This window comes from Anabrus simplex, chromosome 1 (assembly GCF_040414725.1).
Source record: "Anabrus simplex isolate iqAnaSimp1 chromosome 1, ASM4041472v1, whole genome shotgun sequence".
In the NCBI taxonomy this organism is placed as follows: Eukaryota; Metazoa; Arthropoda; class Insecta; order Orthoptera; family Tettigoniidae; genus Anabrus; species Anabrus simplex.
Genome location: NC_090265.1, coordinates 1,521,872,030 through 1,521,898,714, shown reverse-complemented (window position 1 = coordinate 1,521,898,714; position 26,685 = coordinate 1,521,872,030). Strand labels below are relative to the sequence as shown.

General features: G+C 39.0%; 1 protein-coding gene across 1 annotated transcript in view; it reads left to right on the top strand.

The window, feature by feature from the left end:
- LOC136858466 (acyl-CoA Delta-9 desaturase) overlaps positions 1-26,685 on the top strand; it is an 83,189-nt gene that overhangs the window by 13,989 nt on the left and 42,515 nt on the right. Inside the window, exons 3-4 of the mRNA XM_067138023.2 lie at positions 6,649-6,799; positions 12,786-12,916. Coding sequence (XP_066994124.1) covers positions 6,649-6,799; positions 12,786-12,916 — 282 coding nt within the window. The remainder of the gene's footprint in view (positions 1-6,648; positions 6,800-12,785; positions 12,917-26,685) is intronic.

Below are 26,685 nucleotides of genomic sequence, written 5' to 3'. Positions count from 1 at the left end.
CCTCTCAGTTTTTATTACTGCGTTGATGGAGTGAAAGTTCCTTATGGGGATCACTGTAAATATCTAGGAGTTAATATAAGGAAATATCTTCATTGGGGTAATCACATAAATGGGATTGTAAATAAAGGGTACAGATCTCTGCACATGGTTATGAGGGTGTTTAGGGGTTGTAGTAAAGATGTAAAAGAGAGGGCATATAAGTCTCTGGTAAGACCCCAACTAGAGTATGGTTCCAGTGTATGGGACCCTCACCAGCATTACTTGATTCAAGAAGTGGAAAAACTCCAAAGAATAGCAGCTTGATTTGTTCTGGGTGATTTCGGACAAAAGAGTAGCGTTACAAAAAAGTTGCAAAGTTTGGGCTGGGAAGACTTGGGGGAAAGAAGATGAGCTGCTTGTCTAAGTGGTATATTACATTACAAGTAATCCTGGTATGGGTCCCATACACCGGAACCATACTCTAATTGGGGTCTGAGCAGTGACTTATATACACAGTCCTTTACATCCTTACAACAACCCTTAAACACCCTTGTAACTATGTGAAGAGACCTGTAACCTTTTGTTACAACCTTTTTAATGTGATTACCTGAGTGAAGATCATTCCTTATATTAGCACCTAGGTACTTACAGTGATGTCCGGCTCCATGGCTAAATGGTTAGTGTTTTGGGCTTTGGTCACAGGGGTCCCAGGTTCGATTCCCAGCAGGGCCGGGAATTTTAACCATCATTGGTTAATTTCTCTGGCATGGGGGCTAGGTGTATGTAAAGTCTTCATCATAATTTCATCGCCATCATGACGCGCAGGTCGCCTACCGGCGTCAAATCGAAAGCCCTGCACCTGGCGAGCCGAACATGTCCTCGGACACTCCCGGCACTAAAAGCCATATGCCATTTCATTTTCACTTGAAGTGATCTCCAATGAGGCACTTTCACCCCATTAACACAATAATTAAAACTGAGAGGACTTCCCCTCTTGGTTTATACTCACAGCCCATTTTTCCATCCCGTTTACCACCATACCATTATCTGTTGTCCATCTCACAACACTGTCAAGGTTTTTTTGTAGTCACAATCCTATTACTTATTTACTACTCTATACTGTGTAACATCATCTGCAAACAGCCTTATCTGCGATTCCAGTTTTTTACTTATATCATTTATACATTTATACTGGGCGACTTGGTCATGTGGTTAACGTACAGCTGTGAGCTTGTATCCGGGAGATGGTGGGTTCGAATCCCACTGTCCGCAGCACTGCAGATAGTTTTCCGTGGTTTCCCATTTTCACACCAGGCAAATGCTGGGGCTATACCTTAATTAAGCCCACGTCCAGTTCTTTCCCACCCCTAGGCCTTTCCTATCCCATCGTCGCCATAAAACCTATCTGCATCGGTGTGACGTAAAGTAAATGTAAAAAAAATCCAATAATGCTGCCCTGTGGGCCCCCCTCTTAATTATTACAGGATCAGATGAGTCGTGTAGTTTCAAAAACCCCTATCTCCAAGAAAATAAATTTTTCAGGAAGGGCAAAAAACTGCCATGACTGCATTTTACACTCCTTTTTAACATTTTCTTTACTTTTGCTTTAATTAGCTCATATTGAACAAAATACACAAAATGTATGCAATTTCATCTCTACATTTTTGTACTAGGGCAATATTTATCTAGAACATAGGGGGTTTTGAAAGTCACAGGTGGACATGGCGGGGTTTGAAAGTAAACATGGATATTGCAAACATACCCTTACTGTCTAATGCTCAAAGAAACTTTGTTTACTTCACTTACTAACATCTATGTAGCACACTGAGATGGAAAACGAATTGAAAACATGAAATACAGTATAAAATGTTTAAATGTTCATTGAGATGGAATGGTTTTGTCTCTGAAGAATAAAGTCATAATCATATTATTGCAATCTAATACAACAAGGATACGGAATCATCTCTTGGTTCACAGTATTCTTCTTCCTCTTGCTCTTCTGTCATACTGCAACGACGTTCAGCCAATCGTGTTTCCAGCGAAACATAAAACTGGAGATCTGCAAGCTCCCTCCATCTAGCCCCATGTTTCTCAACCAATCTGCACACATCCTTCACTTTTGCATGTTCTGATGTGCAATTTTTTAGTTCCTCGTCTAGTTGTGAGCAAGTTGAGCAATCATCAGTCTTCGGACTTCCGAAACCAATATTATAGTTACGATTCAAGATCTTCCTGAAGAAGGCGTGCTTTGCCTGCAATTCAGGTTCAACAGTGGTATTTTATTGTCTCCACATTTCTTTGATATTTAGTTCACATGGCAGGTACATACGTGCCGCTGACTTGGTACGGCAGTAGTGCGGCTCTTTAGCACGAATAAATTTACAGATGGGCTCACGTTTTGGTTTACTGGCATAGCTTCTTCTGTCTCCCCCTCTTCTCTCCACAGGCATTCCCCCAGATTCAAAATGACGCTTTAGTACCCCTTGAATTCTGTCCTTCTTCAATAGGAGAGCTCCCATAAATGCTTCTCGGCAAACTGGTGCCATCGTTCCATCCCGTTTCCAAATAGTGTACTTGAATGTGTGAGCTTTTCCGGACCTGATACTGTTACCCGGCTTGCGTCTCGCCACTGGTTTGCAAGAAACATGCTTGATAATGAAACTATCCTGCTGCAGTTCTGATGCTGTAGAGTAGAATACCGAAAGAAACTTCTTCAAATCCAACAAAGAAATATCTCCGCACTGGTAGGCCTTGGATTTATGGCCGCACATTGGTGTGACAGGAGGTCCAGCCGACGAGTACCTGTGTAATAAACACCCTTTTCACTTACGAGAATATGTATGTTTACTAAAATATCATAGGTATTTATGAATGGCCTGCATCGAATGAAAGGGAAGTTCGCTTCTCAACGTGACCATAGTATGTAATATCAGAAGCTGCACAAAGCCACAACGGTACGGGCTTTCAGGAATCGAACGTGCACTGGCCAAGATTCGAACTGCGGCCATTTTTGTGACAGGAGAACGACCGATCCGGCACAACACCGCGCGCCGACTTCATGCAGCAATACATGTTTTCTAAAGCTTATTCTAAAAGTGCAGTTTCTGATACAGTTCTACAATGATGCTCACAAGAGAGGAACGTAATAACATAATGTTACTATAAGAAAACATACCTTGATATTTTTGCTTCCTTGCATTTCCACTGCTGTTCGTTACGTAATTTCTTCCTACCCTTGCCAGGGCTACACTTCTCAATACATTTATGAGGTGAAACCATTAGTAATAGACAATACACGACACTGTGTCAACACAAATGCTTCCTCACTGTCGCGCCAAGAGCTCCTCACGCGCCTAACACATGGTTTCGTATTGCCTTCCTATTGGCCGGCGGAGATGGCGGGTTATGTTATCTATCGCCGAGCGCAAGGCGTTGGAGATGGCGGAATATGAAAATAACCCCGTACTTTGACAATGAATTTCGAACTATTAGAGCGGGTTTTGATGCGTACTAATAGTATACAGCGGTGGACATGCCCAGAGCAAAATCAAATCAATCTTTATCTCCATTTTCGTGAAAATTGGAGATAGGGGGTTTTGAAACTACACGATTCAGATAACACTTCACCTACTCTACTTTTCTGAGATCTATTTTTCAGACACTCTTTTGTCTAGTTCGGTACTCCTCAGATTTGTCAGCACTCTCCCATGATCTACCCTATCAAAAGCTTCAGATAGGTCAATAATGATACAATCCATTTTACTTCCTGAATCTAAAAGTTATGGCAACTATTTTTTTCTTGAAGATACCAGTCCGGTTGGAAAATGTGTCATATACAGACGAAAGGACAAGGTGTTAACTACATGTGTGGACAATGAATAGCACTGAAATATCTTAACACACTAATTTATTACGGTAGTATACAGGGCAACATGGCCTTCCCAATGCAAAAGAATGACAACACAGTACACATAAAGTTGACATGACAAATCTGGGCCTAAAGACCCTCAAAGTAGTCCCCTGCTACTGACACCACATGCTGCCAACGATGTGGGAGGCGCTGAATACTATCTGCCTCAGCGTTTGCTGCACCATGTGTGAATCGGGTCACCTGTTCGCACACAGCATTAGCAATGTCCTCTCGTGTTGCAAACCACCTATCACATAGTGGTTCCTTAACCTTTTGTATGAGATCAAAGTCACAGGACGAAATGTTGGGAGAGTACGGTGGGTGTTCCAATTCCTCCCATCCCCAACGTCGCAGTAGCTGCCCTACACACTCTGCTTTATGTGGTTTTGCATTGTTGTGCAGGATTATTGCACTGTCCACAAGATCCGAACGTTTCTCCCGAACACCACATCATACCTGTCGCACCAGGAAGTCTCTGTAGTACTGTGCGGTCACTGTTCGGCCACGTGGAACAAAGTGGCAAACAATGACACACCTGACGTCATATGCGACGATCACCATCAATTTGACTGGGAAGGATTCTGACGGACCTTTTGCCTCCTTAGTATCTAGCATGTCGCCACTCCGCAGACTGACGTTTCAGTTCTGGTTCGCATGCCCTGGCCCAAAATTCATCGATCGCGATTATTCGTGACAAGAATTGGTCGCCGTCCTGTTGCCAGCGTGCAACGTGGTCGGAGCATATTGCATAGCGCACCCACCTTTGAACTTCCGTCAGTGCATGTGGTACCCACCGCGATGCGATTTTGCTCAGTTGCAGCTCATTATGCAATATCCTGTGGACGGTGCGTTTCTCGATGCCACTTGTCCTCTCTAACTCCAGTAGCGTCCATCGTCTGTCTTCATCCAAGAGCTGCTCGATGACGGCACGTGTCACGTCGGTCCGCACACTGACAGGTCGTCCCGAATGTTGCTCATCACTGGTTAACACACGTCCTTGCTGAAACTTTCCTACCCACCGTGCTACTGTACGGAATGGTAGGGCATTGTTCCCAAGGGCTTCCACTAATTCACTGTGACATTCCATCGCATTTCTCCCTCGGAGAACAGCTATTTTGATGTAAACGCGCTGCTCAACACGGGTTACTTCCATCTCGCACAATACTCACCAAGTGACTGATTTCACAGCCCTCGCTGCGCTACTACTGCATACACACTATGCCTGCAGAACTTCCATACACCACATATTATACGTTTGTGATCCGTTCACATATCTACCAGAAAAAAAATTGTTGCCATGACTTTTGCCCCAATCTTCGTATATCTTACTGGAATTCTACAAGTTGAGCTCCACTGAAATAACCCTTCCTAAACACAAACTGCCTTTTGTCAAATCAGTTAGTAATTTTGCAATTGTGCCTAATATAATCAGAAAGTTTACTTTCCCAGAGCTTACAAACAACACATGTCAAGCTGACTGGTCTGTAATTATCTGCATTGTGTTTATCACCCTTTCCCTTCTATAGTGGGAATGTGTGTGTTTTGTGTAACATAACTTTCTTTACAAGTAATATTCTTTTGGGAGTGAAATATGTCCAGTATGGAATATTAAAGGTGTAATGAACATGTAAAATATCCAGTTCAGGCATTTTGTGTGTGTGTCATGTTTCATAGTTTAGAATGAGCAATTTCCATCAAGACAACCAGCCACACCTACATGGTAAAACATTAATTAAGCAACATTTTCAGGCTTCTTAGTTGAATAGTCATTGCAGTGGCTTCTGGTTCAGAGAGTCTAGGGGCTTATTATCAGCCAGGTTAGAACATACCATACTGCCAACCGCCACAGGAATATGCAATAGTTGAATGAAATGAAATGGCGTATGGCTTTTAGTGCCGGGAGTGTCCGAGGACATGTTCGGCTCGCCAGGTGCAGGTCTTTTGAATTGACGCCCATAGACGACCTGCGTGTCGTGATGAGGATGAAATAATGATGAAGACGACATATACACTCAGCCCCTGCCAGCGAAATTAACCAATGATGGTTAAAATTCCTGACCCTAATAGTTGAATACATTGCACTAAATAGTGTTAGAGCACCTTGCCACAAAACTGGGACTAAAATCCACATGTAGTGTCTTCTCCAAATAGTACCTAAGTTAGGTGCATATACAGTCTAGAAAAAAAAAAGAAAAAAAAAAGAATTTTGTTGAGCAACAATAGTGTTGTCTTATATATTGTTTAAGTTGATCACAAAATTGAATGCAAACCTTAGCTTCATTAGTCAAAAGCTTGTTGCTTATATTTGATTTTATAATGTCCATTTTATGCCTAATATTTGGAAATGGGTTGCTTCTTGTTGGTTAATCAATCAGGTATGGCTCTGTCACCGAGCAATATTGGACATTCAGCTGAAGAGCTCATCATAAACTGTAAATTTTTTCATTTCTTCAAATTATAAATTTGATCTTAATCATTAAGTCATGGTAGTATGGATGAAATATTTTACACGTGTATCCTCTGTAAGAAAACTAAATAGCCTGTCAGAAGAGGCTCATAGTAGTTCCTTTTAAACTTTTAGAGGACTGAGGATAGATGGTAACTTTGGACTAATGAATCTCTTTCATTTTTCTTGAATTCAGTACTGGTGTTCAGAATTTCATAGAAAAGAATGAATCACTATATAGTGATTAATGTGGCCTTCTGAAAGCAGGTGACAAATTCTATTCTTCTCACTTGTCATATTTATGATTTTACAGATGACTGAAACCAAGAAAGCTGAGAATGAAGTCCGCCCAAAGCGGGAGATCGAGTGGTTTGTCATGCTGTTTCATTTGCATTTACATGTCTTCGGGCTCTATGGTATCTTCATTGCACTGATGGAAGCACGTTTTGCAACCTTCTTATTTGGTATGTGATCTAGATTTCAAATTTTTAATTAAGAGATTTTCTATTAATATGTGAAGAAAACGGTAGTGCTCTTATGAAAACAGGGTTGCCACATCAAACGACTCTGCTTTACAGCATCATGGGAAAACGGCAGTACATATATTGGTCAAACTTGGGATTTAAGTTTGAGATGAAATCAGGAAGAAACTAAGCTACAAAACTCAAAGGGGCTCATTTTGGTTTTCACAGCAAAGTGAGAAAATGGCAGCACCAATATTTGTGAAACTGAGTATTAAAGTTTATGAAAACAGGGGGAAGAAACTAAGCTAAAATTATTTTGGTGGATTTAAAGAAACTGACCTTTTAGAAGAGGCTCATTTCAGGTTTTAGAGCAACAAGGGTAAACTACTGCTTGTACAAAACCACAGTATTGAAGTTCAAGGCAAACTGGGGGACAAAATAGATAACAGATAATTTTTTATGGGCTCGGGATTGGGGGACACATTTAACTGTGTTTAAAAAGTTTGTCCAGGCAATGCGCAGTAATACTATGCCATCATATTGGCCCATGAAAACAATGGTAAAACATGTGAAAAAATACAATGGTAAAAATAAAATGTGCTTAAGGCATAACAGCTAAGTAACAAAACCAAGCACAGATAAAAAGCACAGCGAATTTCTATATCAGGACAAGTCTTGCCACTACGTATCACTGCACATCGCAGCATCAAAATATTTAAGTAACAACTGCTGTACGAACATTAGAACACACAAATGCTATACAAGATACAACCAAAGAAAAGTATCTGCCATTAGATAACCACTTTCTAGTACTCACCAAATGTTACTTTCTCGCTGCTGTTGTGGAAGGAGAGGAGAGAATGTGAAATCAGTCTGCTGTCTGCACATGCTGTCATGGTTGTTCGTTTCCACAAATAGGGATGTGAAAGTGACCTTAAGGAATCATAAGGGCAGGGGAATTGTCATAATTCCAGCTAATGCATACTCATGGAATATATTCATTTCACAGTAAAAGACACTATTCCAGTGTGGATTGACTTGTTGTTAAAAAGTTTAGTGATTTTTCTGTGTAATGCATTAAGATCGCTGTGTAATAGGAAGTACTCTTTCTTCATCATGGTGGTAGAGAACAGTGATACTTTTAAGATCAACTTCAAGGCAGTCATAACTAGTGTATAGGGAGATGACTGCTAAGACCTACGAGGGTCGAGTCATAAGTCATGGCAACTATCTTTTTTTCCTCATGAACAGGAGACAACGTGGAAAATCCAAGATATGCATTTGGAAATATAGGGCATGTACTTATGCATAGTGCCTGAAGACAAATTCTGATTTCAGGAGATTCTCATAGGAAAGTGACAGAACACAGGCCATTGGTAAACATTGTTTTATTATGGTATTGACAGCAAATACACAAGACTCCGTACAAAGGACAGGTCTCCACTGGTTACAGACCTTCGAAAAAATCATCCAAGGTTTCCACTGTGCGTTGCCAGTGATGGGGCAGGCGATGAATACCATTTGCTGCATGTGTATCGCTAACGTGTGACACCTCTCTCAAAAATGCTGTTACTATGTCCTCTTTGTTAGCAAACCTTTGTCCACGTAATGGCTTCTTGACTTTAGGGATTAGATCATAGTCACATGGGCTCAGATTAGGCGAATAAGGCGGGTCTGGAAGAACCTCCCATTCCCACCATTGTAAGCGACGCTAAATGATGGCTGCTGTGTGAGCTGTCACATTATTTTGTAGGATTGTGGCATTGTCCAAAAGATCTGGATGTTTGGTTCGCACTGTACAATAAAAAGGAATTGTAATAAACTGCATTGACAGTGCCCCTCACGCACTGGATGACACACAAGAACACCTTGAACATCGTAAGCCAGGATTACCATAACCTTATTGAGCAGTTGATTTTGTTGAATGTTGTGTCTCCGTGGTGACCCCTGATGACGCCATTCACTTGACTGTCTCTTCAGTTCAGGTTCATAAACACGTGCTCATGTTTCATCAACTGCAATAATGCGATTCAACATGGCTTGTCCTTCTTGCTGAAATTTCTCCAGATTGATACGACATGTTTTGTAATGAGTCCACTTCTGTACCTCAGTTAAGTGATGTGGCACCCACTTTGCACAAAGTTTACTCATCTGTAGGTCCTTGTGTAAAATGCGCCATATTGTGCCGCTGGTATTGCTGTATGTTCTTGAAATTCCGTTAGGGTCCAGCGCCTGTCCTCATGTGAACAGTGATCGATCACCATTATCCATACATCTTTGTCCATGGACACTTCTCACGACACAGTAAAATAAAAGGCAAGAGTGTTAGCACGACCTGGGATAATAGCAAGCAAAACTAAGAAATAATAATTAACCAGAATACATTCAAAGTATCCCAAGAAAAGGCCGTCACAATCTGTAGAAGCTAGGGCACAAGAGGCCAGGTGAATCAATCAAACTAAGTTTAATTAACTAAATGGCTGAAATAATAATAACTCAATTAAATTCGAAAGAAAACTTTAATTAACCAAAATCATTTAAAAGAACTTCCGACCTCCCAAAAGACAATAATTCAATTTCTGAACAATTAACAAATGAAGCTCAATTCAAAATTAAAAACTTGAAATCAAGGCAAAATCTTTTAAAAGAACTTCTACTTCCCAATTTGCAATTCAAATTCTGACCAATTAATAAATGGGAGACCAAATCAAAATTAAAATCTTGAATCAAATATTACAATATGAATGCTGAAAACTTCTCTAATGGACTATCTCGGTTACCCAAATGGTGCATGAAACAGTCATAACCCACAACACGCGTTACTTCAGTAATCAGGCAGAAATAATCCAACGACATGCAAATAAATCCACAAGTAGCACAAATAATTAAAGATCCCACTATGAACAGTAACTTCAATTAAGTGAGTAACTCAACACTCCACAAAAGTCATCAACATGGACGAACAATCCTTCCCAAAATCAGATGACTGTCAAGGCATCAATAATTAGCTGATACTCATATGTCAAATACACTGACTGACAGAGCAAATGCAACACCAAGAAGGAGTGGTCAGAACTTTATGCCAATTGCAGGGTAGACTGACGTCACTGAGGTATGCTCATGATGTGAAATGCGCCACTGTGCTGTGCACGTAGCGAACGATAAATGGGACACGGCGTTGGCGAATGGCCCACTTTGTACCGTGATTTCTCAGCCGACAGTCATTGTAGAACGTGTTGTCATGTGCCACAGGACACGTGTATAGCTAAGAATGCCAGGCCGCCGTCAACGGAGGCATTTCCAGCAGACAGACGACTTTACGAGGGGTATGGTGATCGGGCTGAGAAGGGCAGGTTGGTCGCTTCGTCAAATCGCAGCCGATACCCATAGGGATGTGTCCACGGTGCAGCGCCTGTGGCGAAGATGGTTGGCGCAGGGATATGTGGCACGTGCGAGGGGTCCAGGCGCAGCCCGAGTGATGTCAGCACGTGAGGATCGGCGCATCCGCCGCCAAGCGGTGGCAGCCCCGCACGCCACGTCAACCTCCATTCTTCAGCATGTGCAAGACACCCTGGCTGTTCCAATATCGACCAGAACAATTTCCCGTCGATTGGTTGAAGGAGGCCTGCACTCCCGGCGTCCGCTCAGAAGACTACCATTGACTCCACAGCATAGACGTGCACGCCTGGCATGGTGCCGGGCTAGAGCGACTTGGATGAGGGAATGGCGGAACGTCGTGTTCTCCGATGAGTCACGCTTCTGTTCTGTCAGTGATAGTCACCGCAGACGAGTGTGGCGTCGGCGTGGAGAAAGGTCAAATCCGGCAGTAACTGTGGAGCGCCCTACCGCTAGACAACGCGGCATCATGGTTTGGGGTGCTATTGCGTATGATTCCACGTCACCTCTAGTGCGTATTCAAGGCACGTTAAATGCCCACCGCTACGTGCAGCATGTGCTGCGGCCGGTGGCACTCCCGTACCTTCAGGGGCTGCCCAATGCTCTGATTCAGCAGGATAATGCCTGCCCACACACTGCTCGCATCTCCCAACAGGCTCTACGAGGTGTACAGATGCTTCCGTGGCCAGCGTACTCTCCGGATCTCTCACCAATCGAACACGTGTGGGATCTCATTGGACGCCGTTTGCAAACTCTGCCCCAGCCTCGTGCGGACGACCAACTGTGGCAAATGGTTGACAGAGAATGGAGAACCATCCCTCAGGACACCATCCGCACTCTTATTGACTCTGTACCTCGACGTGTTTCTGCGTGCATCGCCGCTCGCGGTGGTCCTACATCCTACTGAGTCGATGCCGTGCGCATTGTGTAACCTGCATATCGGTTTGAAATAAACATCAATTATTCGTCCGTGCCGTCTCTGTTTTTTCCCCAACTTTCATCCCTTTCGAACCACTCCTCCTTGGTGTTGCATTGTCACTGTCAGTCAGTGTACAACAGAGGAACGCCCCTCTTACGTTTGCATTCTATTACACGGCAGTGTAACAGATGACAACCACCATAATCAAAATGGTTACTCGAAAGTACCGAGGAATTCATTAGAAAAGCTTTCAATTAAACCCTTATTTTCTTTACTTGCTCGAAATGGCTTGAAAATATTTAAATAAAATGAGTACTATGAAAAATAAGAGAAAATGAATTAAACCACCATCTAGGTTATACAGAGACTTCGTACATAATAGGTTAATCAGGAGCTCCTCAACATAAACAATCTTTAACTGGCATGAAACTTTAAATAACTGTATCAAAAGGAAAAATTAAAATCATCATTACAATTTAAAATTGAAACCCCAAAAGGTATGAGCATTACACAGATATGATGAAGACCAGATTTTTAAATGTTAAACTTTTTAAACCTCGAAATGTCCGAAAAATCAGATGTAGAATTTCTCGCATATCGTAGCTTTTAAAGAGTGTCCATGTCTCTTAACACCATTATATAGTAGTTTTCTTTGGCTAGGTTAACCCAGTACTGAAATGCTTGAAGCTTACTTACGAGGTCGGAGGATACAAACGATAAAATCATTAAAAAAAAAAATCTTTGGGCTTTACGCCCAGATGGAGAAACCATCAACCGGGATCAAGTCCCATCACCATTTTCTCTTCTTGAGTGATAAATTTATCCTTAAAGCACAACCAGGAGAGTAGTTTCCAAGTGTCTTCTTCAAAATTAAGAGACAAGAATCAAAACAACTGCAATCTTAGTTGTATTGTCGAGCCACGGTCCATGGCCAAGCAAGCTTATCTTCTCGCGGCCAGATAGCAGCACCACTTAGCCACCTCGTAACTCTAGTACCAAGTCGACCGCTAGATGGCTCACCATCACCAAATCAGAGGAAAGTCCATAGAATCTCGAAGTTTGAACTCACGGTGAGGCTGACAATAAAATGAACGCATGAATGACATGCTAAATACATCGTACCATGGCGAGGAGTAATTCTAAATCCATTACACACTGGACGGCCTGGGCGAGACAAATCGGCAGTTGATACTCTACCCTGTTTGAACGTCTCCACCCACCTCGCCACTGTTCTATAGGGCATGCATGGCATGCACACCTAATGCTTCCCGCAGCTCTGCATGGCACTGGCGTGCATTTCTCCCGTGGAGAACTGCTATTTTAATATACGATTGTTGCTCCTGCTTGTAGACTTCCATTTTGTGACGCTCTCACTCACACACTGAACTTGGGGGCATGCTTAGGCCCACACTGTTGTTTACGTACACCATCTAGTGCCATCCTATGCAAGTACATACCGTACGTTTCCAAATGCATATCTTAGATTTTCCGTGTTGTTTCCTGTTTGCGAGGAAAAAAGTTGCCATGATTTATGACTCGACCTACGTATAAACATTCATTACACTCGATGCTCCATAGAAAGCAGTTAAATGATAATTATCAATGATATTATATGTATATTTTATTTTAAATTACACGTTACTAAAAAGGTTCTTGTTGTTAATTTTTCAGCTATTTTTACCGGATGTGTATCTTTACTGGGTGTAACAGCTGGTGCTCATCGGCTTTGGGCACATCGGAGCTATACTGCTAACTTACCTCTACGAATCTTTCTCATGCTTTGTCAAACATCAGCAGGAGTGGTGAGTAAGAGAAGGAGCCAACTTATTAACCCACACAATTCTTAATTATTTTTTAGCAGTAAAACTTCACAGCTGTATTTCTAATTTCTAATATCTTGTAATTTCTAATGTAGTAGGCATGAAAGACTGCTGTCAGTTACATTGTTGAAACAACCTTTTTTCATTTAAATATGTCCTAAGATAATAAAAATTCCCCTTTCATTTCTTACTCATTCTTCTGAAAGGATGTTCGCATAATCTGAGTTAATGGAATTTCTGTCATGGTCTTGAAAATAACAATGTATCATACATAAATGGATGAATGGTCAGCATACTGGCCTTTGGTTCTGAGGACCCCAGGAGACTGTCGTTAACATTTACCTGTACACTGCTTGCACAAACATCGATTATAAATTACAGTATTTGACTTGTGGAGACAGTGGAAGTAAACATTCGCAAAGAGCAGCAAAGTTTCCTCAGCATTTTAAATGATCTGTACATATTATTGTAATAACATATTACAGGAATCAGAAACTTCCATGATGTGCATTTGTACAAGGTACGAGTTATCCATGGTGGTGATTATTGTTTTAAGAGGAAGTGTTTTTAGACAAACATCCTCTCTTAAGACAAATAAGTAGAAAAAAAGGGGAAGAGTTCTGCTCCTTCAAAGAATTAAGATATTGGCAAAAGAAAAATAAGGGTTATGAGAGGCATCCAGCTGTAAAACTTGGCCTTACCTGACCAATCTAATACCATTGGGGATGTATGAGAATAAGAGTTGACCATGGGAAGTTGGATAAGAAAGATTAATGTAAGGACATTGTCACAAGTAAGTGGAAGCAACACCAGACTCAGCTAGGGGCCCCTTGGTCGACAACCCACACACCTACATTGACAATCCCTTGGGAATCATGAGTTTATTTTTGCTCAAACGTTCGTCATTCTGGATCAGTTCAAACAAATAATTGAAGATGTAGTGTATTAGCGTTTTTTCTGAAATCATTATAATGTTATAGTTATTCCTCTGGAAAAATCCTTAGTTTAATCCAACTGATTAATTTTTTGTACAACGGAGGTAAAGTATAAGCAATAAATTAAGTTGGATAAGTTATACAGATACACAACTAAATTGCACATTGTTGCATATTTTCCTAGGACAGACCCAGCTATGAACATTTGATAGCCCAATCTAACCACCTATTTTTACCTTTCCTTTCAACTTTCTTATTATCAGTTCACTACTATACCCATCCTTTCCAGAGAGTTTACTAGTCTATCTTACAAAGGACTCTTTTTACATTCTATCTAATAAATATATTTCTCTGTATGTGTCATTCTAATCTGCAATATGCGTGTCTTTCACATCCTAACATAGATAAATCGATTTACCTTACCCTGTCTAACGTATAATTGTTTAAATCAAATAACATTGTAAATTTGGATCTTGTTTTATCATGATGAAAATTACCCTTATTTCATAGACCCATTTGCTGTATATCAACATATTCACTCAAAGAACAGATTGTTTAATTCACACATTCATACCGACACAAAAAGAAGAAAGTAGGTATGAATTGCATTCAAAGAAGATGTTACAATTTTTATGTTTACCAGAGTTCTCCCACACTTGTTTAAGTTGATTTAGCAAATAGCTATTGGATATAATACTTGATTACATAGCACATTTAAATAACTAGATATATATTATATTTTAGCAAATACTATGGAAGACATTACCCCTTCTGAAGATACATCAGCGCCCATATGACAGTTTGTAGAGTGGGGGCCCAGACCTGGGGGTTCATAGTATTTTTAATATTTTGGAAGATAAATGGTAACTTGTATTGTGTGGTAGAATAACCCACGGTATTCCCTGCCTGTTGGTGGGGAACGGTACTACCGCTTCTATGTAATACTGTCTTTTAAATCATTTTCTTGAAAGGAAAACACCTGACTAGACTAGATTTTTGCCTTTCCCTGAGAGCTAGATGGGGGTCGCGGCCCCACCTTGCCCCGGGTATGAGCGCCCTTGTGAAGATATATAGGTATGTATGAAATAATACATGGAGCTAGTGTTAGCAGCTCCAGTCATCTTCCACGAACTTTGCAGTGGAGTAATGTTTGGTTGATTAACTGGAATGTTGATTCTCCCAGGTCAAGTTCTCATTGATCTATGTGGAATTCTGACACAAAAGTTCTTGCTTCTTTGATGTTGGAGATTTAATTCTGGGCACTTGCAGTTGGCTAGTCTGATGCTTGAAAGTATACCCATCATCAAGTTTGACCAAGTAATGCAAACGTCCTAATGTTTTGATGACAGTTCCCGATTTCCATTGATTTTTATTATTGGCATAGCAGTGTACACGTACGCATTTTTCCATTCTTAATTGATGTGGTGAAGATTCTGGACACTGGATGGTTGAAATGTGATAGGTTTCAGTGCATTGCTATGTATCGAAACAAAATTTCTCACTGACAAGGGTTCATCAGTTATTGTTGCTAGTCTCTGTTTGAGTGTCTGGACATTCCTTTCTGCTAAGTCGTTTGTGACAGGATGTCCTGGAACAATAAATTTAAGGTAGATGCCTGCTTCCTTACAAAATATCTGGAATTCTTCGCTGGTGAAAATCATTGCATTGTCTAGAACCATTACTTCTGGGAAACATGACGAGAAAACACATTCTGTAACAATTCGATGGTCAACAATGGAGATGATGTTGATAGACACATTTTTCTTTTTATTGATGATGACTAAAAATAGTATCCTTGAAAATGGCCTGCATAGTCAATGTGAATGAATTAACCAGCTTTTCTCCAGTCCCTCCCAGGAGTGCACAAGAGCCTTTGGTTGACTGTTTTTTATGTTTGCACATGCAGAATATGAGCAAACAAGCCATTCGTGTGTGTATTTTTTCCTTCCATATTGATTCAAATTGATTTCTGGAGTATTTATTATTTCCTCATAGAGTAAGTGAGCATCTTCATGGACAATAACTTTGATGTAGAGCACTGTATTGTCATTTAAAAGTGATCATGCCAAGCAGTCAACGTTGGAATTTTTGGAGCCTTTTCTGACACAACTCAATAGTTGGAGCCTATAAAAATGCTACGTACTGTTAAAAGCGTGCTATACTGGGCGAGTTGGCCATATGGTTAGGAGCGCGTAGCTGTGAGCTCGCATCCGGGAGATAGTGGGTTCGAACCCCACTGTTGTCAGCCCTGAAGATGGTTTTCCGTGGTTTCCCATTTTCACACCAGGCAAATGCTGGGGCTGTACCTTAATTAAGGCCATGTCTGCTTCCTTCCCATTCCTAGGCCTTTCCTGTCCCATCGTCTGTGTCGGTGTGATGTAAACAATTAGAAAAAAAGCGTGCTGAAGTCATTTGAGGTAGTTTCACATGTTGATGAAAAAATTCTTGACAATAGCTGTAAATGTTATCTGAATAAGTATTGGAGGAAACAGATGATCCCATATAGAATTGCTATGCTTCTCTGTCAAGCTGAGAGTAATTATGTTCTGCTTGAGTTAATGAACAAGATGCAAATGCAATTAGTTGTTCCTGGTCATTGATGATGTATGATAAAATAGCGGAAACACCGGTGGAGCTTGCATCGCATGCAAGTTGAACAGACAGTCCTGGATTAAATGGCATAAGCACTCTATCACTTACTATTTCCTGTTTCATTCGCCTGAAAGGTACTTCATATTCAGATGTCCACTTAAATTTTACATTGTCTTTCAATAGATGGCATAGCAGAGCATTAATTGTTGAAGCATTTGGTATAAAACATATTTAGAAAATGACCATCCTGAAAATTTTTTTTACTTCACTTGATGATTTTGGCCTTGGAATCTTCTTGAGTGAATTTGAAATTTGATTGTATTCACTGACATATCCCAAAAATTCAGTAAGTTATTGGAAAATGAACATTTCTGGCAATTCAAGTGTAAATTGAATATTCATAATTGATTGAGACAGGTAATCAAATTTACTTTACGTTCCTCTATTGTAGTTCCATGTATGATGATGTCAGCAAAGTTTTTTTTTTTTTTTTTGGCACTTCTTTGAGAGTTTGGTCAATGGTTTGGTTGAACTCTGAAGGTGCATTTTTATTCCAAATGAAAATTTATCCTATATGTTTGTTGATATGTAGTTATTGCTTGAATTTTACTTGATTGTTTGTCGACAGAAAGATGTAGATAAGCTTTATAAAGATCCACTCTACAAAAATAACAGGAATTGTATAGACTGTTCAGTATTTCATAAGTTTTGCAGATGATGGGTTAGTGTGCATTTAGGAGACATTCGTTTATGCCGACTTTGTAATTGACACACAGTCGCACTCCTCTGTCTGCTTTCGGAAGAAACATGAGCTAGGACCCCCCAGTCACTTCGTAAACATTTCAGTTTCTTCAAGAGATTGTAGCTCCTTTTTCTACTAGGATGAAAATGACATAAGGAATCTTACTCTTTCGATGAAAAATTGGTTTTGCATTTTCTCGAAGTCTCAAAGTGACCTTGAAATTTGGAATGCATCCTATGTTCTCTTCAAATATCTAAATATTATTATTTAGACTTTCACAGCGTATGTAACTATTCATGAAGTATATTTTGGCTTTATGCCATGTAATTAATTATAAACACACACTACACGTTTCAAAAGGAACCTTAACTTTCTTCATCAGGAGACAACAGAGAAATGAAATGTTGCATTAAAGGTTGCTAGATGAAAACAACAAGGAACTTGAAATGGTGCCCTAAGATGTAAAAGGGACACCATTTTAGCCTCATGCTAGAGACAATGAATGGCAACAGTAAAGTATCATTCTCTATTGGTTCTGATAATAGGTAGCCATGATTCACTGAGGTTGTTGCCTGTATCGCGGTTGAAATTATCTGGGTGTTTACGTATTTCAACCACCTCCCTGATGATTCTTGGGCGATATTGCTTTATACGGGCAAGAACATCCATTTCTTGGAATACGACATCATGACCAGGTGTTAAGGCATGATCAGCAACAGCTGATTTATCAGGTTGGTTGAGTCTGATACACCTGGTATGTTCTTTGATGCGAGTTCTGCCCAATATAAACCTTGCCACAAGTACAGGGAACTCAGTAGATACCAAGTTGTTGAAATCTAGGCAAACTGTCCTTAGTTGGTCACAGGAGTTGCCTAATCTTAATTGATGTTCCAAAAACAGTTTGTACATGGTACCTACGTAAGATTTTAGCAATACGATCTGTCGTGTTATGTATGTAAGGTAGGTAAGCAGTTCCTTTTACATCTTTTTTCTTAACAGATGTCTGATTATGTGTCGATTTCAGAACCGTTGAGATCAAAGCTCTGCTGTAACTGTTGCTCTCAAAGCTGGTTCTCAAGGTGTTAATTTCCTCTTGTAGAGCTGACACTTCACAAATCCTCCTGGCCCTACCATCTTTGAGAACCACCTTGCTTTACTGTTGCCATTCATTGTCTCTAGCATGGGGCTAAAATGGCATCCCTTTTACATCTTAGGATACCATTTTATGTTCCTTGTTCTCTCCTAGCAACCTTTAATGTGTTGTTTCATTTCTCTGTTTTCTCCTGATGAAGAAAGGCAAGGTTTCTTTTGAAACACGTAGAGTGTGTTTATAATTAATTACACGGCATAAGCCCAAACGGCCAAGAGGATCCGTCATGCTGACCACACGATATCTTGTAATCTGCAGGCCTTCGGGCTGAGCAGCAGTCGCTTGGTAGGCCAAGGCCCTTGAAGGGCTGTAGTCCATGGGGTTTGGTTTGATTTTCATAAGTCCAAAATATACTTCATGATTAATATCTAAATATGTTGCAATAATTTCATCAATTTCATTGATACTGTAAATTGAATGAGTCGATGCAGCTGTTGATTGTTTTCTCTTTATCAGTTTCATTTGTGTTGATTTTCTGTCTTCATATCCAAATTCGACCAAAATTGTATTGTAAATTTCTGTAACAGTGTAGGTGTTAGCAAGTATTGATTATTCATGCAGCTGATGGTAACCTTAATTTTTCCATTCTGAACAAATACGTTCTGAGTGGATGATCAGAATCTATGCAATGGAGCATAGAATTTCAGTTTGGCAAATTTGTCACGAGGCAAGAATGTGTATCCTGAACCTGTGCCAATATTGAACATTACTGGTTTTCCTGGAAATGGAAAAGGTAATAAATAATCTCAGTTGTCATAAAGCAGCAGGAATAGATGAAATTTAGGCACGGCTGGCCTATGTATGCCGTGTTAGCCGGGCTAACCCCACTTAAAAGATGAACGAATAAGACTACATAATATCACGGCATATAAGTTGTTTATTTAAGAACATAACCACAGATAACTATTCTCAGGACAGCTGGTGCTGCGGACCAGTCATTCCACCTCCTGAATGCAGAGCTGCAAGGCTAGTAAAATTAGCCAGTGACAGTCGAAGCCCTTCTCTCTGACAGCAAGTACCAAATGCATTTTATTGTGGACTACATTGTGACAGTTCATAGGTTTCCTTGCTGTTCTTGTTTTCATTGGATTGAATTTTCTCAGTAAATAGAAAAAAATAATGATAGCCAGCAGAGTCTTTCAGCATGTTCCTAAAAAATTACAAGTTTCTTTTTGTTCCTAGATATACACTTACTTTGTATCATATATGTCATGTACATCATGCTATTTTCTAATTATCTCAAGAAACTCTATGGTTTTCTGTACACTTTCTTTATCTTTCACGAGCTTACGAGTAGGCAACTTTGCAACACTTGTGGCAGATTTAGAAAATTTCTATTTACCCCTCAGTACATTCATTTCTTCCAAGTTAGTTGGATACAGGGTTTTCCTCATTAGGTCCCTAACAAGCTTCACAACATGACCCTTCTGTACATTTGATAATTGCTTTAGCTGTGAACTGGAAGTGAATATGCCTTTATGGACAATTTCTTTCACCAAGAATAATTCAGATCACAAGTAAACGATGAAGTAACACCTGAAACTTTTGCTTTAGTCTACACAAGATTTTACTTGCTATATTTTCACTATATAATTTCAGAAACATTTGATAAATAATCTCTACTGGAAATATTAACACCCACAGAGGGTTGAAATGTTTTTCCTTTTCTAATAGGAGCACATATGAAGTAATGTAAACTAGTCGGGAAACAGGTAAAAAAGTCTGAAATTTAGTGGCTGTAGCTAAAAACGCTTGACCCACATTCTGAGGTATCAAAACTTGGGCTTGTCATGGCTGCTAGTATAATGTAGGCAACATACCAACACAAATGGAAGAAAGTACTAATTGCATTCAAAGATGGCATTACTAGTTACATAAAATTCCCTTCCTAACATGTACAATATTAACTCCGAAATTGAGAATTACATATTTATTCAGGAAGTTCTCACTATTTTTGACAATACATTATATGCTATAGCTATTTCTTCTTCTTGGCCATTTTCCAATTGCCTGAGGTCAGCCCTTGGTGTGGATTTAATCCATTTTTATGCTGGATGTCTTTCCTGACGCCAACCCGATGTGGAGGGATGTATTGACTATTGCATATTTCTGTGGTCGTTTGTGGTGGAATATGTTCTATGTAAATGAAGATGTATATTAAGATGAACACAAACATCCAGCTCCTGAGCTAGGGAAAAATTTTAAATCCATAACCCAGCTGGGAATCAAACATAGGGCCACTATGCTGACCATTCAGCTAGGGAGCTGAACATGTTGTAGCTACTTGGAAGGAAATATTTGACTGCTCTTTGGAAGCCGTGTGACACTTGTCAAGTTTTGTGTAAGGAAGAGCTAGTGTTATCTTTACACCATATGATGCTATTCTTCTTCTAAAAGAAATGTAACATAAAAACTTTCCAGTCTGTCAAACACACAACAATTTCAATATTAATTATAACACTATAAACATACCTGTAAAATATACAAACTATTATACAAGGAATGTCATGTATCGTTCTACGAGAACATCCTCAGATTCTATCAAATCATTTTAAAAATGCATATATCTATATATATAAAGTAGCTTGTCCTGACTGACTGACTGACTGACTGACTGATTCATCATCGCCGAGCCAAAACTACTGGACATAAAGAAATGAAATTTCGGCCATAGATTCATATTAAGATGTAGGTGCTCGCTAAGAGAGGATTTTTGGATATTCCGTCGCTAAGGGGGTGAAAAGGGGGGTGAAATTTTAAAATGAGTGTGTCTATATCTCAAAACTTTAAAAGTTTACAGATGTAAAAATTGGTATTTAGAATCTTCTTTAAAAATAAGGAAACACGTATTTTTTTGTTTTCAGACAATCCCAATAGGAGGGGTGAAAAAGGGTGAAAAAGGGGTTGAATGCCTTAATCCAGATACACTACTTATATCTCAGAAACTGAAGATATTACAGACCTCAAAATTGGTACTTTTGATCGCTGTGAAAAATAAAGAAACACATATTTTTTTGTTTTTGGAAAATCCAATTAATGCGAGGGTGAAAGGGGGGGTGAATTTTTAAAATGAGTGCATCTATATCTCAAAAGTTTTAAAGTTTAGAGATGTAAAAATTAGTATTTAGAATCTTCATTAAAAATAAAGGAACACGTATTTTTTTGTTTTCGGAAAATCCCAATAGGAGGGGTGAAAAGGGGTGAAAAATGTGTTGAATGCCTTTAAAGAGAATACATATATCTCAGAAACTGAATATATTACAGACCTCAAAATTGGTACTTTTGACCGCTTTCAAAAATAAAGAAACACATATTTTTTTGTTTTTGGAAAATCCAATTAATGCGAGGGTGAAAAAGGGGGTGAATTTTTAAAATTAGTGCATCTATATCTCAAAAGTTTTAACGTTTAGAGATGTAAAAATTGGTATTTAGAATCTTCATTAAAAATAAAGGAACACGTAATTTTTTTGTTTTCGGAAAATCCCAATAGGAGGGGTGAAAAGGGGTAAAAAATGGGTTCGGATGCCTTTAAAGAGAATACATATATCTTAGAAACTGAATATATTACAGACCTGAAAATTGGTATTTGGGATCTACTTTAAAAATAAAGAAACAGGTATTTTTTCGTTTTGGGAAAATCCAAATAATGGGGGGTGAAAAGGGCGATGAAATTTTTAAAATGAGTGTATCTATATCTCAAAACTTTTAAAGTTTATAGACGTAAAATTTGGTATTTAGAAATATCCTTTAAAAAGAAAGAAACACGTACTTTTTTGTTTTCGGAAAATCCTAATAGGAAGGGTGAAAAAGGGTGAAAAATAGGTTGAATGCCTTTAATGAGACTACTTATATTTCAGAACCTGAAGATATTACAGACCTGAGAATTGGTATTTGGGATCTACTTTAAAAATAAAGAAACAGGTATTTTTTCGTTTTTGGAAAATCCAAATAATAGGGGGTGAAAAGGGGGGTGAATTTTTAAAATGAGTGTGTCTACATCTTAAAACTTTAAACGTTTACAGATGTAAAAATTGGTGTTTAGAATCTCCCTTAAAAATAAAGGAACACGTATTTCTTTGTTTTCTCTAAATCCCAATAGGAGGGGTGTAAAAGGGTGAATAATGGGTTGAATGCCTTTAATGAGGATACATATATCCCAGAAACTGAAGATATTACAGAACTGAAAATTTGTAAATGGGATCTCCTTTAAAAATATAGAAACACGTATATTTTTGCTTTTGGAAAATTCAATTAATGGCGGTTAAACAGGAGTGGCAAATTGGGGTGAATTTTTTGAAAGACTATATCTACAGAATATCTGAGAAGCGTAAAATGTTACAGACGTAAATAGTGGGTATTTGGAATCTCCTGTAAGTGTAAAGAAACATAGGTGATTTGTCTTTGGAAACTCCACTTAAGGGGAACTAAAATGGGGTGAAATTTTAAAATGAGAATTTCTACAGTATATCTCAAAAAACTTAACATGTACAGAAGTGAAAAATGGTCATTTTTTATCCTATTAAAAATAAAGAAAAGTGTATTTTTAGTTTTCGGAAATACAACTTGGGTAGTGGCTGGTGGGGGGGGTGGTGGTAAAAGTGACTGAAAATGGTGTTGAATTCTTTTAATTAGGCTACTGATATCTCAAAAATGAAGATGTTACACACGTGAAATTGTATTTTTGGAATCTGCTTTAAAAGTAAACAAACACGTATTCTCGGAAAATCCAATGAAGGGGATTTGGAGTGTTAAAGGATAGAAAAAATTAATTGACTTAATTGTATGAGAATACATACATCTAATAAAAACTAAAGTTGTTACAGACGTGAAAATTGGTATTTTGATCTCCTTTAAAAACAAAGAAAAGCGCGTTTTGGGGGGAAACAATCTTGGGGGGGGGGGGGAGGGCGGGAGTGAAAAGGAGTTGAATTCCTTTCATGGGGACACATAAATCAAAAACTGAAGAGGTTAGAGTGGTGATAATTGGTATTTAGAAGATCCTTTACTATTAAAGGAACAAGTATTTTTTGCTTTAATATCACTTTGTGAGGGAGGGGGGGGGGGGGAGTGTGGAAGGAAGTTAAAAACGTGAATTATTTTTAAGGGGATACTTATATCTCAAACCTGAAGGTAATAAACGTGAACATTGGTATTTGGAATCTCCTTTAAACATAAAGAAACACGCCTTCTTTTAATTAACTTAACGGCGGTGGGGTGTAAAAGGAGGTGAGACCAATTGATTTTACTGTTCGTAATGTACTTCGTAATGTAGCCTCCGTTGCTCAGTCGGCAGCGCGCCGGCCTCTCACAGCTGGGTTCCGTGTTTCAAATCCCGGTCACTCCATGTGACATTCGTGCTGGACAAAATGGAGGCGGGACAGGTTTTTCTCCGGATACTCCGGCTTTCCCTGTCATCATTCATTCCAGCAACACTGTCCAATATTTCATTTCATTTGTCACTCATCGATCATTGCCCCAGAGGGGAGCTTCGGCAGCCGGCACAATTCCTATTGTCGCCGCTAGATGGGGCTTTATTCATTCCATCACTGATCCTGTCGAATGACAGGAAACAGGCTGTAGACTTGCGATGTACTTATTCTGATCATAAACCGATCATTTTTAATCTTTCCTGGGTTCTTTTTTCAACAGCCAAATGTTCCTTCGGAGAACGTTCTTAGATTAGAGTAGATTCTCCTGGCATATAAATAAAAATTTAAACACATTTGAAATAAACGATAGGAATGAGATTGGCCGTGAAATTGTTCACCTCTATAATAAGGTCAATAATACACGGAGGTATGTCATTCGTATCGCCAGAAATTCCGCACACTTGCCTACGCGCAACAATGGTGCTGGTCACATTGTTAGCAATGACAATGGCAGCAGATGTATTTTACCGCCAAGTAGCGGTCTTGCATATTGCTGTGTGGTCCAGAACATCAATAATAATAATAATAATAATAATAATAATAATAATACCTAAATCCAATTAATTCCAACCACCCTAATAACAACAACAACAACAATAATAATAATAATAATAATAATAATAATAATAATAATAATAATAATATCCTGGACCGTCGTCAACATGTGCGGACCGTGCTGGAAACGGGTCCTGGACGGGTAATGACTACGATTGCAGTCCGGCCACCGGTTTATTACCGCCAAGGCACCTAAGAGGACACCACGCCGGATCTCCTCAAGGATTTGATCCACATTAAAAATGCTTATAGGAAAGCATGGCTAAGATTTAGGAATCCAACTGACCGGGTGGAATACCTGGACCTAGCCCGGGAAATACGAAATCGATTGCTGGAAAGAAAGATTGAAAAATGGGAGGAACGTTGCCGTAATATCTCAGTAAACGAGTCAGATCACGAATATCGGCGGGTTGTATATAAAACGATAAGCATTCAATTATAAATTTCAGTATATTACCGTAGCGAAGCACGGGTATCTTGCTAGTATATATATATGTGAAGTATTGTTTACCTTGCATAAACTTGTCAATGATAGAGAGCTTAGTGATAATATGAACCAGTATTGACAAATAATAACTTTACAAGTATTGATATAATGAAAATACTTCTGTACTTATATAGACTGCTGTTGTTAAGTCCATTGTCACCTAACACTGTTTCAGGACTGTGGTCATGGAGAGGCAAATGGAAAGCCCTGAAAATAATTGCACAAGAAAATTCCATCAAACAACTGAATTGTGCCACTCAATACTCCGCATTAAAAACAGATAAGACCAGTTAAGTACATACCCACAAAAGCTAAATCCATAACAACTTCAGCTAAAATATCAACATCTCAATCACAATTATTATGGATCATAAACAAAATTAAATTCACGTACGTAAAGAAACAGGAAATCAACAAACATATTCTATGCATTCACTTAAACCCAAGCAACTTCTGGCACCACACACAATGGACATCCTACTCCAACTTTTTACACTATTACATTAAAAAAGCAGCAGTCAGGAAACAGAAGGTCATTGACAATAAAATATGTAATCTAATGAATAAACAGAAAATCCAGAAAACAATAACCGCAGAAAACTTGCTAATTTTCACCCTAGATTAATTAACAGATCAGACACTACCTTTTCAAAGAATGAAATAAATCTGCTAGAGAAAGGACTCAAATTCAATTGCCAGGAATGTCATAACAAAAACAACATAAAACAGCTCATCACTGATGTAGAAATTGCTTGCAACAAAATCCCCTCTCCACAAAGAGAAATAATAAAAAACGTATCCACCAACGAAGCTCTAAAAATAATCGCACAAAAAAATTCTACCAAACAACCACTCAACACTTGGCATTAAAAACAGTTAAGAACAAAATTAAAAACAACAACCTAATTGTCACAAAAGTGGATAAAGGGAACACAACAGTCATAATGAAGAAAGACGAGTACATGGAAAAACCAATAGAATTCATCAACACAACGGAATTCAAGAACTACAACGCGACCCTACAAATAAATTTCAAAACAAAATAAAACAAGCTATCAAAGAAACAGACTTGATTTTCACAAAACAAGAAAAAGAAAGCCTCACCATCAAAAATCCCAAACTCCCCACACTAAGAGCCCTCTCCAAAATACACAAAAACTTGTGTCTCATTAGACCAATAGTAAATTTTAAAGATGCGCCAAGTTACAATCTAAGCAAACAACTCAACCAAATTCTAAAAGAGAAAATCTCACTTAAAAAAAGACAGATCAATAAAAAACAGCCCAGAACTATCGTACAATCTTGAATACTACCTGCACTGCTTTTTTTTTTTTTTTTCGAAAATATCGCTTCCAAAATTGGGTGCGGGTCTTATTTAAAATTTTGGAAAATTTATCCTTCCGAATGCGCGTAAATCGGGCATCACCGCCAGTGCGGCTTGGCAACAATGCTCTCTCCGCTCTTAGTATATGCTACTTCCGCACTTGGTGTCAGTTTCACGCACGTTCTGGGAGTATCAACATAAATTCCACAAAGCGTTTGCGATCTTTCACTGTGAGTGAGAAACTGAAAGTAGTTCAAGAAGCTGAAATTATTGGAAATCCTGCTGCCAGTAGGAAATACGATATTGACGAGTCGTGTATTTGCGATTGGAGAAAGAAGAAAAATGTGCTATTAACATGTAGTGGTGATCGTAGCGCCTTTTGTGGACTGAGTGTACGGTTTCCAGAAATTGAAAAAAAACCTTTATAAATATGTGACAAAAAGGCGGAAATTGGGATATGGTGTGTCAAACGAAATGTGTCAGCTAAAGGCATTAGAGATCGCAAAGGAACTTGCATCAGAAGGTTTTAAGGCAAGC